General features: G+C 44.2%; 1 protein-coding gene across 1 annotated transcript in view; it reads right to left on the bottom strand.

Annotated features, from left to right (window-relative positions):
- Positions 1 to 2,514: 2,514 nt before the first annotated feature.
- Positions 2,515 to 17,076, bottom strand: part of LOC136573216 (FYN-binding protein 1-like) — a 139,156-nt gene continuing 124,594 nt past the window's right edge. The window contains exons 14-16 of the mRNA XM_066574498.1: positions 9,087 to 9,120; positions 6,881 to 6,915; positions 2,515 to 3,081 (exon numbers count right to left, since the gene is read on the bottom strand). Of these exons, the coding sequence (XP_066430595.1) occupies positions 3,053 to 3,081; positions 6,881 to 6,915; positions 9,087 to 9,120 (98 nt within the window). The 3' untranslated portion in view covers positions 2,515 to 3,052. The remainder of the gene's footprint in view (positions 3,082 to 6,880; positions 6,916 to 9,086; positions 9,121 to 17,076) is intronic.

Raw genomic sequence — 17,076 nt, forward strand, 5'->3', positions numbered from 1 at the left:
GAATAAAATCAATTCTGCTATATACTTTGTGAGGGTGTGAAAAATAGGTATAGTCGCGCTCAGTCGGATGTTGTAGGCGCCAAATATCAAAAAGATGTTTGTTGTTTAGTAGGGGAACAATAGAGGTTGGTTGGTTTGTATTCTGAGTAGTGGATGAAGTGTCCACTGAGGGCCATAGAGTTTTATTGAAGTCGCCCAGTAGCACTAATGGGCCCTCTTTAACCTGATCTATAGTTTTTAAGATGTTTTTAATAAATGTATGTTGCTTAGAATTAGGGGCATATATTGAGGCTAGAGTATACTTAAGGCTATTAACAGAGCATATCAGTATGACGTAGCGTCCATTGTCATCTATGATCTCTTTATGGACCGTAAGTGCAACTGTATCCTTGATGGCTATGGACACACCACATTTTTTATGTGTTGCAGGAGAAGAGAAAATATGGGGGAATCGCTTGTGTGTCAGCCTAAATATGTCTTCTTTGTTTAAATGCGTTTCCTGAATGCATAGTATGTCTGTATTAGTTGTATGAGCCTCCTTCCACACCATTGATCTTTTAAAGGGTGAGTTTAGACCCTTGGCATTGATCGATAATATTTTAAGTACCATAATACAAGAAGTTAGGTGCACTGAATTCAGGGAGGGATCTGTGGGGCCCAAGAGAATTATCTCTATTATGTGGGGCCCCCCAGCTCCACCCCCGATCACAATACGACCACAGCCCCATCACGTATAAGCACATCCCAGACCTTTTAGCAAAGGGAAACAAAGTAAACTCAAAATACCAAACACAATGGCTAGAAATATGGGCCTGTAAGGCCAACAAAAGAAACATTGAGATAAATGGTACACATATTACCATAGTTCTCGCGGGGGACTGGATTTACCGGTTACCAGTAGTTTACGTGCCAGATACGGCAGTTTTAGAAGAGAAACAACCCGAGTAAGGAGAGTCCCCAGTCCTGTAATGATTGTTCCGTAGGAGGTCGTGTTAATTGGCCACAGAATGTTCTTCAGTGCGTTTCTTGCTATATGGAACTGTGGACCATTCCTCCCGTAGGGATGGGGAATTCCTTTTTCCATTAGATCCAAGTGGTCCAGGGTGGCCCTGTGGGAGAATATCCCAGTCCTTGCAAAACTGTAAGGCTTCTTCCGGAGATTGTGCATAGAATTTAGTGCCATTTCTAGTGATAATCAGTTTCACCGGGAAGCCCCATTTGTATATGATGCCGTGTTCGCGAAGTATTTTTGTGCTCGTAGCATATGCTCTTCTTCGTAAAAGTGTCGCCGCTGACAGGTCTGCAAACAGTGTAACATTTTTAAAGCGGTCTGGAAGAGTAGGTGGGGTTCTAGCGGTTTCCATCAATTTTTCTTTAATTTGGAAAAAGTGTATACGTGCGATGACGTCTCTTGGTACAGATGCGGGTAAAGCTTTAGGCTTAGGGAGCCGGTGTGCTCGATCGATTGCTAGATCATAGTGAGTGGCGTTGGGGAGGAGGACAGTGAAAAAATCGGTGAGGAATTCCCCAAGATCCTCTGTTTTGACCGATTCAGGTATCCCTCTAAATCTAATATTGTTCCGTCTAGACCTGTCTTCAATGTCTGCTAGTTTTAGTTTTAGAGCTTCCACTTCTTCCTCCATGTTGTTATTAGCGTCAACTAACTCATTGTGGGCTGACGTCAATTCAGCCACTTTATTTTCAATATGACATGTTCGGTCACCGAGTGATGTAATGTCGGCTTGTATAGAAGACATTGCTTGTTGTATATCTTTTTGAATGGAGAGTTTGAGGTCTGTGAGTAGCAGACGCATTGTTGCTTCAGTTATGGGCATATCTGTACTTTGTGACTCCATATTCTGTGCTGGAGTGCTTTTGGAGTGTGTAACATTCTGCTTCCCCCAAGTACCTGGAGCAGTAGGCAATGAAGGGGTTAATGCAGTGACTGTTGCTGTTACTGAGCTCTCTCCTTCTTCTACTTCTGCTGCTGGGTTTATTATTACAGCTACAGATGAAGGGCTGCTTGCTTTATCATTCCCTGCCTTATCAGCTTCAGATAGCAGCGTGTCACTCACTGCCGGTGAGCGGCTGTCTGAGATAACACTGTGAGAGAGTGCCGTGCTTCCCTGCTGCTGGGCAGCGCCATCTTGCAGAGCCCTGCCGGCGGGGAAGAACTTTGTCACTTTTAGAGGACTTTTCTTAACCCTGCCACGAACCATGATGCTCTCCACAGTCAGGACTGTCAGCGGAGCTGAGGAGAGGTGAGTGAGCTGTAGATCGGGTGTTTCTAACCTTGTTTGTGCCGCTGAATTGCCGTGTATGCTGGCAGCTTCGGATCTACACCTCCTCTGCCATGCACTGCTGGCCACGCCCCCAGGAGTGCGTATTTTAATGCACTCCTATGCAAACTTTCAGCGGCGGAAATCCCGTGGGAAATCCCGCGGCGGGATTTCCGCTCGTGTGCAGGCGGCCTAACAAAATGAAAATCGTTTTTGAGAGTTCTATGCTAAAGGTCATCGCTTGCCACCACAGGCTTTCAAATGAGAAAAAGTCATAACCCTAATGTACACTAAATCTTTCTAGTCACCCCTACATGATGAGATAGTGTGTATGTGTGTGTGGGTGTAACAGACACATGGAAAGCAGGATCTCTGTAGTTTTCTGTGTACAGTCTATAGAACACAGCAGCAGCTCCTATCAAAAGTCGTGAGAGGATGGGGGATAAGATATACACCCTGCAGTGGGGAAAACTGGGGACTAAATACAAGATACATATGAGTCATTCCTCATGTATACACAGAAGGCAGCTTATTCTGAAAACTCAGCTATGCTTTAATAGCATCTATAAGATATACATTGCATGTTGAGTTAATTACAGCAATACTAGTTTTCATTGTCCCTTGCAACAAAGTATTCATGTACATCAGAGATTACATTTAAAAAGAATGCAACCATTTTTTTCTTATGATGTAACAAATTTGGCATAAGTTGCCAGTCTAACAATTAAAACAAAATAAATAGTGAAATCTAAAAATGTAAGTCATCTCCAAATTTATCTTCTTTGTTGTATAATTCCAGAACCTGTAATAAAAAGGAGAAGAAATATAAGAATAAAATGCATGCAAATAATGCAAGACTGTCATGTAGTACACGGTGATTCAAAAGTCAGGGCCATCCAGAATATCTCCTGAACAAAAAGAGATACGAGTAGGAAACATTGCGGAATACTTGGATGGGCGGGTGGTGGGGTGGTGGGGGGGAAAGCTGTTGGCACTTTGGTGGTGTCTGTGTGCCATCTTGGTGGCAGCCATCCTGGATTCAGCCCAAGAAATGTCAATGGAAAGGAGGTAATAGAATACATGACTGAGGGGTAGAATTTAATCAGAAATTGAAAATTCCAGTCATTTTTTTCAATATCTGCAACTTTTTATGAGTTATGTCATGTAATGTCATGTTGAGTATCAATAAAGTTGTTATGTTGAATTATGTTGTATGGAAAACACTAATGGCATGTATTTTCAGGTACCAGAAGATGCCGTTAACAATGCAGGACAAAATTGAGATCACCCTGATGGTTGGTAAGAGAAGCACACATGATGTGGAGGAGACTTTAATTCAAGAACACCCTGGAAGGCAGCCAGTGGGTGCACAAACTGTCAGGAAACCAATCCAGAAGTTCTGGGAAACACAAAGTATCCAAGACAAACTGAGATCTGGTTGTCCGAGCCCCAGGTGTCCACAGCTGTGCTAGAGCACTAGAAGACTGGCATTGGAGCATGGTCTGCGTCAACCAACTGCCGTAAGGATCATCAACACCCCCATACAAACTGCAGCGGCAACAGACGTTGTGTGAAGATGACCCTTACACACATTTGGAATTCTGTCAGTGGTAGTGTCATGCTTTTCTGTACTAGCTCTCTTCATGACGAGTCCACAGAAGAGTATGACATTGACCAATGACAGAAGTTCAAGCATCTGTCACAGTCCTCTTCATTTGCAGATGCAGTTTGTATGGCTGTCTCGAGAATCCTTATGACAGTTGGTTCCTTAAAACACAAAAGTGGCAACCTGTGGTAATGTCTGCATGAGGATGAGGGGGGGGGGGTCAGTGACAACATAACGGCACATTCAGTCCACGTAAAGTCAGAATAACTTTATTTTCTTGGAAATTCAGCAATAACAGATAATCCAGTGGAAAGCAGTCACCGCCGACAGCACATACCCTTTGTGCAACAAACAAAATATACACTTGCCTGTCAATGCACTAACTAAACAGCTATGCTCTCACTTACTTACTTCTCATGTGCAGCAATGGTCAGCTAACAGCAGAAGTCCACCAGGTAGATGTGCTCCTCCAGGCTCTGACTGCCTGAACTTGCAGCCTTTTATGTCCCAGTGATTACCTTAGTGGACCCAGCTGGGCTCACTGGGATCCAGAAGGAAGACCTCACTGGAGTTTTATCTCATCTGAGGGAAATGTCCCTCCAGAACTCTTCCTTGCACGTGTCTACACACCCATACAAAGTGATGTAACAATACTAGCTAAATAACTCTCAATAGCGGGTCTTGTGACATCAGTTATGAATATCAGAAAGTTTGTACTGTGACAACAGTTGTTTATTAGCCAGTAAACACTAGTTTAGTAAATTGAGATAAGGATGGCTTTAAGCTAGTTTCATGCATTGCACGAAATTGCACGAGAAATCCAGATATACGAGATCAATAGACTCTCCCAGGTCCAGCCTAGAGCTTACTTCATCGTAGAAGCTGATCAAATTGGTTCTACATGATCGGCCCCTCATGAACCCATGCTGGTGAGGAGTTATACCGTTGTTTTCCTTGAGGTATTCTAGGATGGCGTCTCTCAGAACCCCCTTGAATATTTTTCCAAATATTGAAGTGAGACTTACCGGCCTGTAGTTACCAGGCTCTATTTTAAGGCCCATTTACACGTAATGAATGTCGAGCAAACGATGCCCAACACTCGTCCCTGCACATACTTGCTCCCGTGCTGCTGCACAGGAGCGAATATCGTTGGTTCGCAGCAGGGCAGCTGGAGGAGATTTCCCTCCTCGCTCCCCCCCCCTTCCCCATTCACTTAACATAGCCGCCATTCAGTACTGAACGGCTGCTGTTTACACTGAGTAATCAGCGATCAGCTCATCGTCCATCATTTATGCAGCATAAATAATGAACGATGAGCAGATCACTGATCGGTCAGTATAAACAGCACCTGTCCAATACTGAACGGCCACTATGTTAAGTGAATGGAGAGGGACAGGGGAGAGCGAGGGGATAAATATCCAGCCGCCCCGCTGCCAGCCAACGATACTCGCTCCTGTGTAACAGCAAGTATCATTGGAGACGAGTGTTGGGCATCGTTTGCCTGACATTCATCCCATGTAAATGGGGCTTTAGACCCTTTTTGTATATTGAAACCACATTGGCAATACGCCAATCCAGTGGTACAACCTGGGTCTCAATAGTGTCCCTAAATATAAGAAATGATCTGTCTATCACGTCATTTAGTTACCTTAGAACTTTTGGGTATATTCCCTCTGGGCCCTGCAATTTGTCAATATGATTTTTTTTAGCTGACTCTGCACTTCCTCCTGAGTTGGGCAGGTGATATTCAGTGGGGAGTTCGTTTATTCCCCTGCATCTCGTGTGACATTTCTTTTTCCTTCGTGAATACACTTGAGAAAAAACTAACCCATAGATTTGCCCCCCCTCCATCATCTTCTACAGTTTCTCCTGCATTATTTGTTAAAGGGCCAGCGCTCTCAGTGCAAATCCTTTTACCGTTTATATAATTGAAAAATAGTTTGGGGATATTTTTGCTCTCTTTGGCAATCAGTCTCTCTGCCTCCTCCTTGGCAGTTTTTATCTTTTCTTACATAATTTGTTATTTTCCCTGTATGTTTTTAGCGCTTCCTCGCTGCATCTTGTTTTAGTAATTTAAACGCTTTTTTTTTTTTCCTTATTGCCCCCTTACAGTCTTATTGAGCCACATTGATTTCCTTCGATTTGTAGATCTTTAATTTTTAAAGGGTGTGAACTGCTCACATGAGGTAATTAGGATCCTTTTAAACTTCTCCTATTTGTCGTCTGTACTGTTATTTTTGAGAACATCGTGGCCCTCCCTCTCGTTGGCTCCCGCACAAGTTGGGTAAGGTAGTTATCTTTAATTGTTCTCAAGAACTTATCACCCCTGTGAGATTTGCAGGTTTCGTTTTCCCATTTTATATCCGGATAATTAAAGTCCCCATGATAATTACTTCGTTGCGGTTTGACACCTCTTCTATTTGTCTTATTAATAATTCTGTTGCTTTTGGTGGCCTATAGAAAACCCCTATCAGGATTTTGTTATTCTTTTCTCCCTGTATTATTACCCACAGAGATTCCACGTGTTCCACTAATATCTTCTCCTAGCCTCGGCATTAAGTAGGATTTAACATACAGACAGACTCCTCCCCCTTTCTGTTCCCCATGGACGCTTCTGAAGAGGTTGTAACCCTGTAAATTCACCGCCCAATTACACTTATCATCAAGCCATGTTTCAGTTATTCCTACTAGATCATGACATTTTGGACTTGCCATGGATCGGACGGCTTCCATTGACTGCAGTGGAAGGTGTCCGTGCCATTTTTCACACAAAATAGAGCAAGCTGCAATTCTTCTCCGCAAGCGGAAATTTGCAGTTGTTTTCCGCTTGTGGGCATGAAAGAATCTTTTAACATGGCATGCTATGGACGGACATTGTTGCAGGATTCGCAGCGGGCGTCCGTGGGCATTGGCCCATTTATTTTTACAGAAAGTGTTATGTATTTTACACAGTCTAGAAATAAAACAAAGCTTCCAAAGAAAGATCAAAACGTACCTGAGATGCCGACATCATCGTAAATCTCCTTTTCACTGCAGAAACAAACAGAATTATTTTTATAGAGTTTCATGCAGATATTTTAAATGTTTTGTATTCGTGCTGTAATGTTGCACTATAATGTACTAATCAATAAACTATTGTTATTCATCACACTTCACAACTAATTAGTAGCAAATATTGTAGTTTGTATTGCTGAAAAAACACATATACCCATCCAGCTCAGCCTATTACCCCCCAATGTTGGGCCAGAGGAAGGCAAAAACCCCAATGAGGTAGAAGCCAAATTACCAATCTGACAATTAGAATAATCCCCAGATCTGACTAATCTGTGATATAGTGTAATATTGTAACACTCAGGAAAGGTTACCCACTTTAGAAAGAAAGATGGCTGATGGGCAACCTAATAACTATGTATAATGTATCAGTGGTCAGTACAGAGATCTCTCCCATCATTTACTATACCCAGGACTGTAACAAGGGGGCGCTCTAATAACTATGTATAGATATATCAGGGGTCAGTACAGAGATCTCTCCCATCATCTATTATACCCAGGACTGTAACAAGGGGGCGCTCTAATAACTATGTATAGATACATCAGGGGTCAGTACAGAGATCTCTCCCATCATCTATTATACCCAGGAATGTAACAAGGGGGCGCTCTAATAACTATGTATACATATATCAGGGGTCAGTACAGAGATCTCTCCCATCATCTATTATACCCAGGACTGTAATAAGGGGGCGCTCTAATAACTAGGTATAGATATATCAGGGGTCAGTACAGAGATCTCCCCCATCATCTATTATACCCAGGACTGTAACAAGGGGGCGCTCTAATAACTATGTATAGATATATCAGGGGTCAGTACAGAGATCTCTCCCATCATCTATTATACCCAGGGCTTGTGCTTTGTGGCAGGAGTTCTAGTTTTTATAGGAACCAGTCCAGGTGCCTATAATGTATTGAATAACTTTCATTAACTTGTTTTTTCTGCTGAGCAAAGAAAAAAGGGCAATGTCACCAGTGTTATGTGATGTATGTTTATGACGCTCACAGTCTGGTATAAATATTATGTTTCCTTTATTCTATGAGCCATTATGATTATTACAGCACCAAATTTATAGAGGTTTATTATGTTTTACCACTTTTACACAATATAAACACTTTTTTTAACAAAAATACTTTGTCTGATGTCACATTCCAGGATCAAAGCAGCAAACATAGGACACATAACTGTTCACACCTATAGACAGAACAAGACTGTTCATACACCACATGTCTGGCCACAGATCAAATGAACATATCGCTGTTCACACCAACACAACAGGTCCAAATGTTCTCACACCAAGGGGAGTCAGCCACCCTGCTGACATACAGGGAACTGTGTCAGGCATCAACCATCTGACACACATACCATCAGACAACTGCAGGCCGCACCTGTCAAAGGGGAAGGGAGAGGAGGTCTGTTTAAGATGCAGACAGGGGCAACAGGTGTCCAGACCGTCCTCAGGGAAAGTGAGAGAAACACTTCAGACTAACAAGCATAACATTCAGCGGGAATAAGACAGAATGTCTAGCAGAGGTGCTGGTATATATGTGCAGCAGACCAGAGGGGATTGGCTGGCTGGAGAAACTCCACACCCAGCCAGCTCAATTATCCCACCTGTGAAGCTGTGCTCCTGGAACCTCATAGCACAACAGATCCCAGCAGCACAACCTAACTGGAACTCTCTCCTGAGGAGGCAGTGATGGTGATGCGATATAAGAGTATAAGAGGTTCTGGACGCCTTTCTTGAGTGATACAATATTTCATGTTATATCACTAATTACTTCAGGAGGGTCGGTGATCGATGGATTATTCTGATTGCCAGACTGGAGACAGGAATTAATTTTTTCCCTAAAATGAGGGAAATTGGCTTTTACATCATGAGGTGTTTTTGCCTTCTTCTGGATCACCATTGCAGGATAATAGGCTGAACTGAATAGATAGATTTTTATGGACTCGCTAAAAGATCAGAGAATCAGCACTGTGGCCACAAACCGCACCCTCCATGATAAAGTAATGGCGTATATTATAGATCCAGATGGAGATACCCTGTCATTATATTCAGTGTAAGCTACACTTTAACCCAAGTTACTGAATCAGTGGATTATGTTTTCACAATTACTTTATTTTCAGGTTTGCTGAAATCAGTACTTACAGCTGTAGAACGTATCTTCTTTTAACATAACCATCTAGGAGAGAGAGCACATATTAGGCGGTATTAATTGTCATATAACAAGACCTGCGATGTTTCAGTATGGCCAAATGCAGAAATTCAGCGGCGGGATTTCCCACAGAATTTCCGCCCGTGCCCGCTGCCATGGGGTTCATTAGGTAATGCCATCCTATGCAGACATCCGCGATTTGACCGCGTTAAAACTCAAATGGTAAACAAATCGTGGCATGTCCTACTTCTGTGCGAACCTCTGTGAGGCTCGCACAGAAACGTCACTGGTGACGCGCTGGCTCTGGTCTGCACATACGCTGCTGTGCGACAGCTGGCACAGAGCGAGACGCCGGGAGCAGGTGAGCGCTGTGTCATTGCAGGGGAAAAAATGGGTCTATGAGGTGTCACATATGGGTCTACGAGGTGTCACGTATGGGTCTATGAGGTGTCACATATGGGTCTACAAGATGTCACATATGGGTCTACGAGGTGTCACATATGGGTCTACGAGGTGTCACATATGGGTCTACGAGGTGTCACATATGGGTCTATGAGGTGTCACATATGGGTCTATGAGGTGTCACATATGGGTCTACGAGGTGTCACATATGGGTCTATGAGGTGTCACATATGAGTCTATGAGGTGTCACATATGGGTCTATGATGTGTCACATATGGGTCTATGAGGTGTCACATATGGGTCTATGATGTGTCACATATGGGTCTATGAGGTGTCACATATGGGTCTACGAGGTGTCACATATGGGTCTACAAGGTGTCACATATGGGTCTACGAGGTGTCACATATGGGTCTATGAGGTGTCACATATGGGTCTACAAGGTGTCACATATGGGTCTATGAGGTGTCACATATGGGTCTACGAGGTGTCACATATGGGTCTATGAGGTGTCACATATGGGTCTACGAGGTGTCACATATGGGTCTACGAGGTGTCACATATGGGTCTACGAGGTGTCACATATGGGTCTATGAGGTGTCACATATGGGTCTACGAGGTGTCACATATGGGTCTATGAGGTGTCACATATGGGTCTATGAGGTGTCACATATGGGTCTACAAGGTGTCACATATGGGTCTACGAGGTGTCACATATGGGTCTATGATGTGTCACATATGGGTCTATGAGGTGTCACATATGGGTCTATGAGGTGTCACATATGGGTCTACGAGGTGTCACATATGGGTCTACGAGGTGTCACATATGGGTCTACGAGGTGTCACATATGGGTCTACGAGGTGTCACAGATGGGTCTACGAGGTGTCACATATAGGTCTATGAGGTGTCACATATGGGTCTACGAGGTGTCACAGATGGGTCTACGAGGTGTCACATATAGGTCTATGAGGTGTCACATATGGGTCTACGAGGTGTCACATATGGGTCTATGAGGTGTCACATATGGGTCTATGAGGTGTCACATATGGGTCTACGAGGTGTCACATATGGGTCTATGAGGTGTCACATATGGGTCTATGAGGTGTCACATATGGATCTACGAGGTGTCACATATGGATCTACGAGGTGTCACATATGGGTCTATGAGGTGTCACATATGGGTCTACGAGGTGTCACATTTGGGTCTACAAGGTGTCACATATGGGTCTATGAGGTGTCACATATGGGTCTATGAGGTGTCACATATGGGTCTATGAGGTGTCACATATGGGTCTATGATGTTCACATATGGGTCTACGAGGTGTCACATATGGGTCTATGAGGTGTCACATATGGGTCTATGAGGTGTCACATATGGGTCTATGATGTGTCACATATGGGTCTACGATGTGTCACATATGGGTCTACGATGTGTCACATATGGGTCTACGAGGTGTCACATATGGGACTACAAAGTGTCACATATGGGTCTACGAGGTGTCACATATGGGCCTATGAGGTGTCACATATGGATCTACGAGGTGTCACATATGGATCTACGAGGTGTCACATATGGGTCTATGAGGTGTCACATATGGGTCTATGATGTGTCACATATGGGTCTATGAGGTGTCACATATGGGTCTACAAGGTGTCACATATGGGTCTATGAGGTGTCACATATGGGTCTACGAGGTGTCACATATGGGTCTATGAGGTGTCACATATGGGTCTATGAGGTGTCACATATGGGTCTACAAGGTGTCACATATGGGTCTACGAGGTGTCACATATGGGTCTATGAGGTGTCACATATGGGTCTACAAGGTGTCACATATGGGTCTATGAGGTGTCACATATGGGTCTACGAGGTGTCACATATGGGTCTACGAGGTGTCACATATGGGTCTATGAGGTGTCACATATGGGTCTATGAGGTGTCACATATGGGTCTACAAGGTGTCACATATGGGTCTATGAGGTGTCACATATGGGTCTATGATGTGTCACATATGGGTCTATGAGGTGTCACATATGGGTCTACGAGGTGTCACATATGGATCTATGAGGTGTCACATATGGGTCTATGAGGTGTCACATATAGGTCTACGAGGTGTCACATATGGGTCTATGATGTGTCACATATGGGTCTATGATGTGTCACATATGGGTCTACGAGGTGTCACATATGGGTCTATGAGGTGTCACATATGGGTCTATGATGTGTCACATATGGGTCTATGATGTGTCACATATGGGTCTACGAGGTGTCACATATGGGTCTACAAAGTGTCACATATGGGTCTACGAGGTGTCACATATGGGTCTATGAGGTGTCACATATGGATCTACGAGGTGTCACATATGGATCTACGAGGTGTCACATATGGGTCTATGAGGTGTCACATATAGGTCTATGAGGTGTCACATATGGGTCTACAAGGTGTCACATATGGGTCTATGAGGTGTCACATATGGGTCTACGAGGTGTCACATATGGGTCTATGAGGTGTCACATATGGGTCTACAAGGTGTCACATATGGGTCTACAAGGTGTCACATATGGGTCTACGAGGTGTCACATATGGGTCTATGAGGTGTCACATATGGGTCTACAAGGTGTCACATATGGGTCTATGAGGTGTCACATATGGGTCTACGAGGTGTCACATATGGGTCTATGAGGTGTCACATATGGGTCTATGAGGTGTCACATATGGGTCTACAAGGTGTCACATATGGGTCTATGAGGTGTCACATATGGGTCTATGATGTGTCACATATGGGTCTATGAGGTGTCACATATGGGTCTACGAGGTGTCACATATGGGTCTACAAGATGTCACATATGGGTCTATGAGGTGTCACATATGGGTCTATGAGGTGTCACATATGGGTCTATGAGGTGTCACATATGGGTCTACGAGGTGTCACATATGGGTCTACAAGATGTCACATATGGGTCTATGAGGTGTCACATATGGGTCTACGAGGTGTCACATATGGGTCTATGAGGTGTCACATATGGGTCTATGATGTGTCACATATGGGTCTATGAGGTGTCACATATGGGTCTACGAGGTGTCACATATGGGTCTACAAGGTGTTACATATGGGTCTATGAGGTGTCACATATGGGTCTATGAGGTGTCACATATGGGTCTATGAGGTGTCACATATGGGTCTACAAGGTGTCACATATGGGTCTACAAGATGTCACATATGGGTCTATGAGGTGTCACATATGGGTCTACGAGGTGTCACATATAGGTCTACGAGGTGTCACATATGGGTCTATGAGGTGTCACATATGGGTCTATGATGTGTCACATATGGGTCTATGAGGTGTCACATATGGGTCTACGAGGTGTCACATATGGGTCTACAAGATGTCAAATATGGGTCTATGAGGTGTCACATATGGGTCTACAAGGTGTCACATATGGGTCTATGAGGTGTCACATATGGGTCTACAAGATGTCACATATGGGTCTATGAGGTGTCACATATAGGTCTACGAGGTGTCACATATGGATCTATGAGGTGTCACATATGGGTCTATGAGGTGTCACATATGGGTCTATGAGGTGTCACATATGGGTCTATAAGGTGTCACATATGGGTCTATAAGGTGTCACATATGGGTCTATGAGGTGTCACATATGGGTCTATGAGGTGTCACATATGGGTCTATGAGGTGTCACATATGGGTCTATGAGGTGTCACATATGGGTCTACAAGGTGTCACATATGGGTCTATGAGGTGTCACATATGGGTCTATGATGTGTCACATATGGGTCTATGAGGTGTCACATATGGGTCTACGAGGTGTCACATATGGGTCTACGAGGTGTCACATATGGGTCTATGAGGTGTCACATATGGGTCTACGAGGTGTCACATATGGGTCTACGAGGTGTCACATATGGGTCTATGAGGTGTCACATATGGGTCTATGAGGTGTCACATATGGGTCTACAAGGTGTCACATATGGGTCTACGAGGTGTCACATATGGGTCTATGATGTGTCACATATGGGTCTATGAGGTGTCACATATGGGTCTATGAGGTGTCACATATGGGTCTACGAGGTGTCACATATGGGTCTACAAGGTGTCACATATGGGTCTACGAGGTGTCACATATGGGTCTACGAGGTGTCACAGATGGGTCTACGAGGTGTCACATATAGGTCTATGAGGTGTCACATATGGGTCTACGAGGTGTCACATATGGGTCTATGAGGTGTCACATATGGGTCTATGAGGTGTCACATATGGGTCTACGAGGTGTCACATATGGGTCTATAAGGTGTCACATATGGGTCTATGAGGTGTCACATATGGGTCTATGAGGTGTCACATATGGGTCTATGAGGTGTCACATATGGGTCTACAAGGTGTCACATATGGGTCTATGAGGTGTCACATATGGGTCTATGATGTGTCACATATGGGTCTATGAGGTGTCACATATGGGTCTACGAGGTGTCACATATGGGTCTACGAGGTGTCACATATGGGTCTATGAGGTGTCACATATGGGTCTACGAGGTGTCACATATGGGTCTACGAGGTGTCACATATGGGTCTACGAGGTGTCACATATGGGTCTATGAGGTGTCACATATGGGTCTATGAGGTGTCACATATGGGTCTACAAGGTGTCACATATGGGTCTACGAGGTGTCACATATGGGTCTATGATGTGTCACATATGGGTCTATGAGGTGTCACATATGGGTCTATGAGGTGTCACATATGGGTCTACGAGGTGTCACATATGGGTCTACAAGGTGTCACATATGGGTCTACGAGGTGTCACATATGGGTCTACGAGGTGTCACAGATGGGTCTACGAGGTGTCACATATAGGTCTATGAGGTGTCACATATGGGTCTACGAGGTGTCACATATGGGTCTATGAGGTGTCACATATGGGTCTATGAGGTGTCACATATGGGTCTATGAGGTGTCACATATGGATCTACGAGGTGTCACATATGGATCTACGAGGTGTCACATATGGGTCTATGAGGTGTCACATATGGATCTACGAGGTGTCACATATGGGTCTATGAGGTGTCACATATGGGTCTACGAGGTGTCACATTTGGGTCTACAAGGTGTCACATATGGGTCTATGAGGTGTCACATATGGGTCTATGAGGTGTCACATATGGGTCTATGATGTGTCACATATGGGTCTACGAGGTGTCACATATGGGTCTATGAGGTGTCACATATGGGTCTATGATGTGTCACATATGGGTCTACGATGTGTCACATATGGGTCTACGAGGTGTCACATATGGGACTACAAAGTGTCACATATGGGTCTACGAGGTGTCACATATGGGCCTATGAGGTGTCACATATGGATCTACGAGGTGTCACATATGGATCTACGAGGTGTCACATATGGGTCTATGAGGTGTCACATATGGGTCTATGATGTGTCACATATGGGTCTATGAGGTGTCACATATGGGTCTACAAGTTGTCACATATGGGTCTATGAGGTGTCACATATGGGTCTACAAGGTGTCACATATGGGTCTATGAGGTGTCACATATGGGTCTATGAGGTGTCACATATGGGTCTACAAGGTGTCACATATGGGTCTACGAGGTGTCACATATGGGTCTATGAGGTGTCACATATGGGTCTACAAGGTGTCACATATGGGTCTATGAGGTGTCACACATGGGTCTACAAGGTGTCACACATGGGTCTACGAGGTGTCACATATGGGTCTATGAGGTGTCACATATGGGTCTACAAGGTGTCACATATGGGTCTATGAGGTGTCACATATGGGTCTATGATGTGTCACATATGGGTCTATGAGGTGTCACATATGGGTCTACGAGGTGTCACATATGGATCTATGAGGTGTCACATATGGGTCTATGAGGTGTCACATATAGGTCTACGAGGTGTCACATATGGGTCTATGATGTGTCACATATGGGTCTATGATGTGTCACATATGGGTCTACGAGGTGTCACATATGGGTCTATGAGGTGTCACATATGGGTCTATGATGTGTCACATATGGGTCTATGATGTGTCACATATGGGTCTACGAGGTGTCACATATGGGTCTACAAAGTGTCACATATGGGTCTACGAGGTGTCACATATGGGTCTATGAGGTGTCACATATGGATCTACGAGGTGTCACATATGGATCTACGAGGTGTCACATATGGGTCTATGAGGTGTCACATATGGGTCTATGATGTGTCACATATAGGTCTATGAGGTGTCACATATGGGTCTACAAGGTGTCACATATGGGTCTATGAGGTGTCACATATGGGTCTACGAGGTGTCACATATGGGTCTATGAGGTGTCACATATGGGTCTACAAGGTGTCACATATGGGTCTACAAGGTGTCACATATGGGTCTACGAGGTGTCACATATGGGTCTATGAGGTGTCACATATGGGTCTACAAGGTGTCACATATGGGTCTATGAGGTGTCACATATGGGTCTACGAGGTGTCACATATGGGTCTATGAGGTGTCACATATGGGTCTATGAGGTGTCACATATGGGTCTACAAGGTGTCACATATGGGTCTATGAGGTGTCACATATGGGTCTATGATGTGTCACATATGGGTCTATGAGGTGTCACATATGGGTCTACGAGGTGTCACATATGGGTCTACAAGATGTCACATATGGGTCTATGAGGTGTCACATATGGGTCTACGAGGTGTCACATATGGGTCTATGAGGTGTCACATATGGGTCTATGATGTGTCACATATGGGTCTATGAGGTGTCACATATGGGTCTACGAGGTGTCACATATGGGTCTACAAGGTGTTACATATGGGTCTATGAGGTGTCACATATGGGTCTATGAGGTGTCACATATGGGTCTATGAGGTGTCACATATGGGTCTACAAGGTGTCACATATGGGTCTACAAGATGTCACATATGGGTCTATGAGGTGTCACATATGGGTCTACGAGGTGTCACATATAGGTCTACGAGGTGTCACATATGGGTCTATGAGGTGTCACATATGGGTCTATGATGTGTCACATATGGGTCTATGAGGTGTCACATATGGGTCTACGAGGTGTCACATATGGGTCTACAAGATGTCAAATATGGGTCTATGAGGTGTCACATATGGGTCTACAAGGTGTCACATATGGGTCTATGAGGTGTCACATATGGGTCTACAAGATGTCACATATGGGTCTATGAGGTGTCACATATAGGTCTACGAGGTGTCACATATGGATCTATGAGGTGTCACATATGGGTCTATGAGGTGTCACATATGGGTCTATGAGGTGTCACATATGGGTCTATAAGGTGTCACATATGGGTCTATAAGGTGTCACATATGGGTCTATGAGGTGTCACATATGGGTCTATGAGGTGTCACATATGGGTCTATGAGGTGTTACATATGGGTCTATGAGGTGTCACATATGGGTCTATGAGGTGTCACATATGGGTCTACGAGGTGTCACATATGGATCTACGAGGTGTCACATATGGGTCTATAAGGTGTCACACATCACTGAGGTTTTTCTATTACTATT

Source organism: Eleutherodactylus coqui, chromosome 7 (genome assembly GCF_035609145.1).
Source record: "Eleutherodactylus coqui strain aEleCoq1 chromosome 7, aEleCoq1.hap1, whole genome shotgun sequence".
Classification (NCBI taxonomy): domain Eukaryota; kingdom Metazoa; phylum Chordata; class Amphibia; order Anura; family Eleutherodactylidae; genus Eleutherodactylus; species Eleutherodactylus coqui.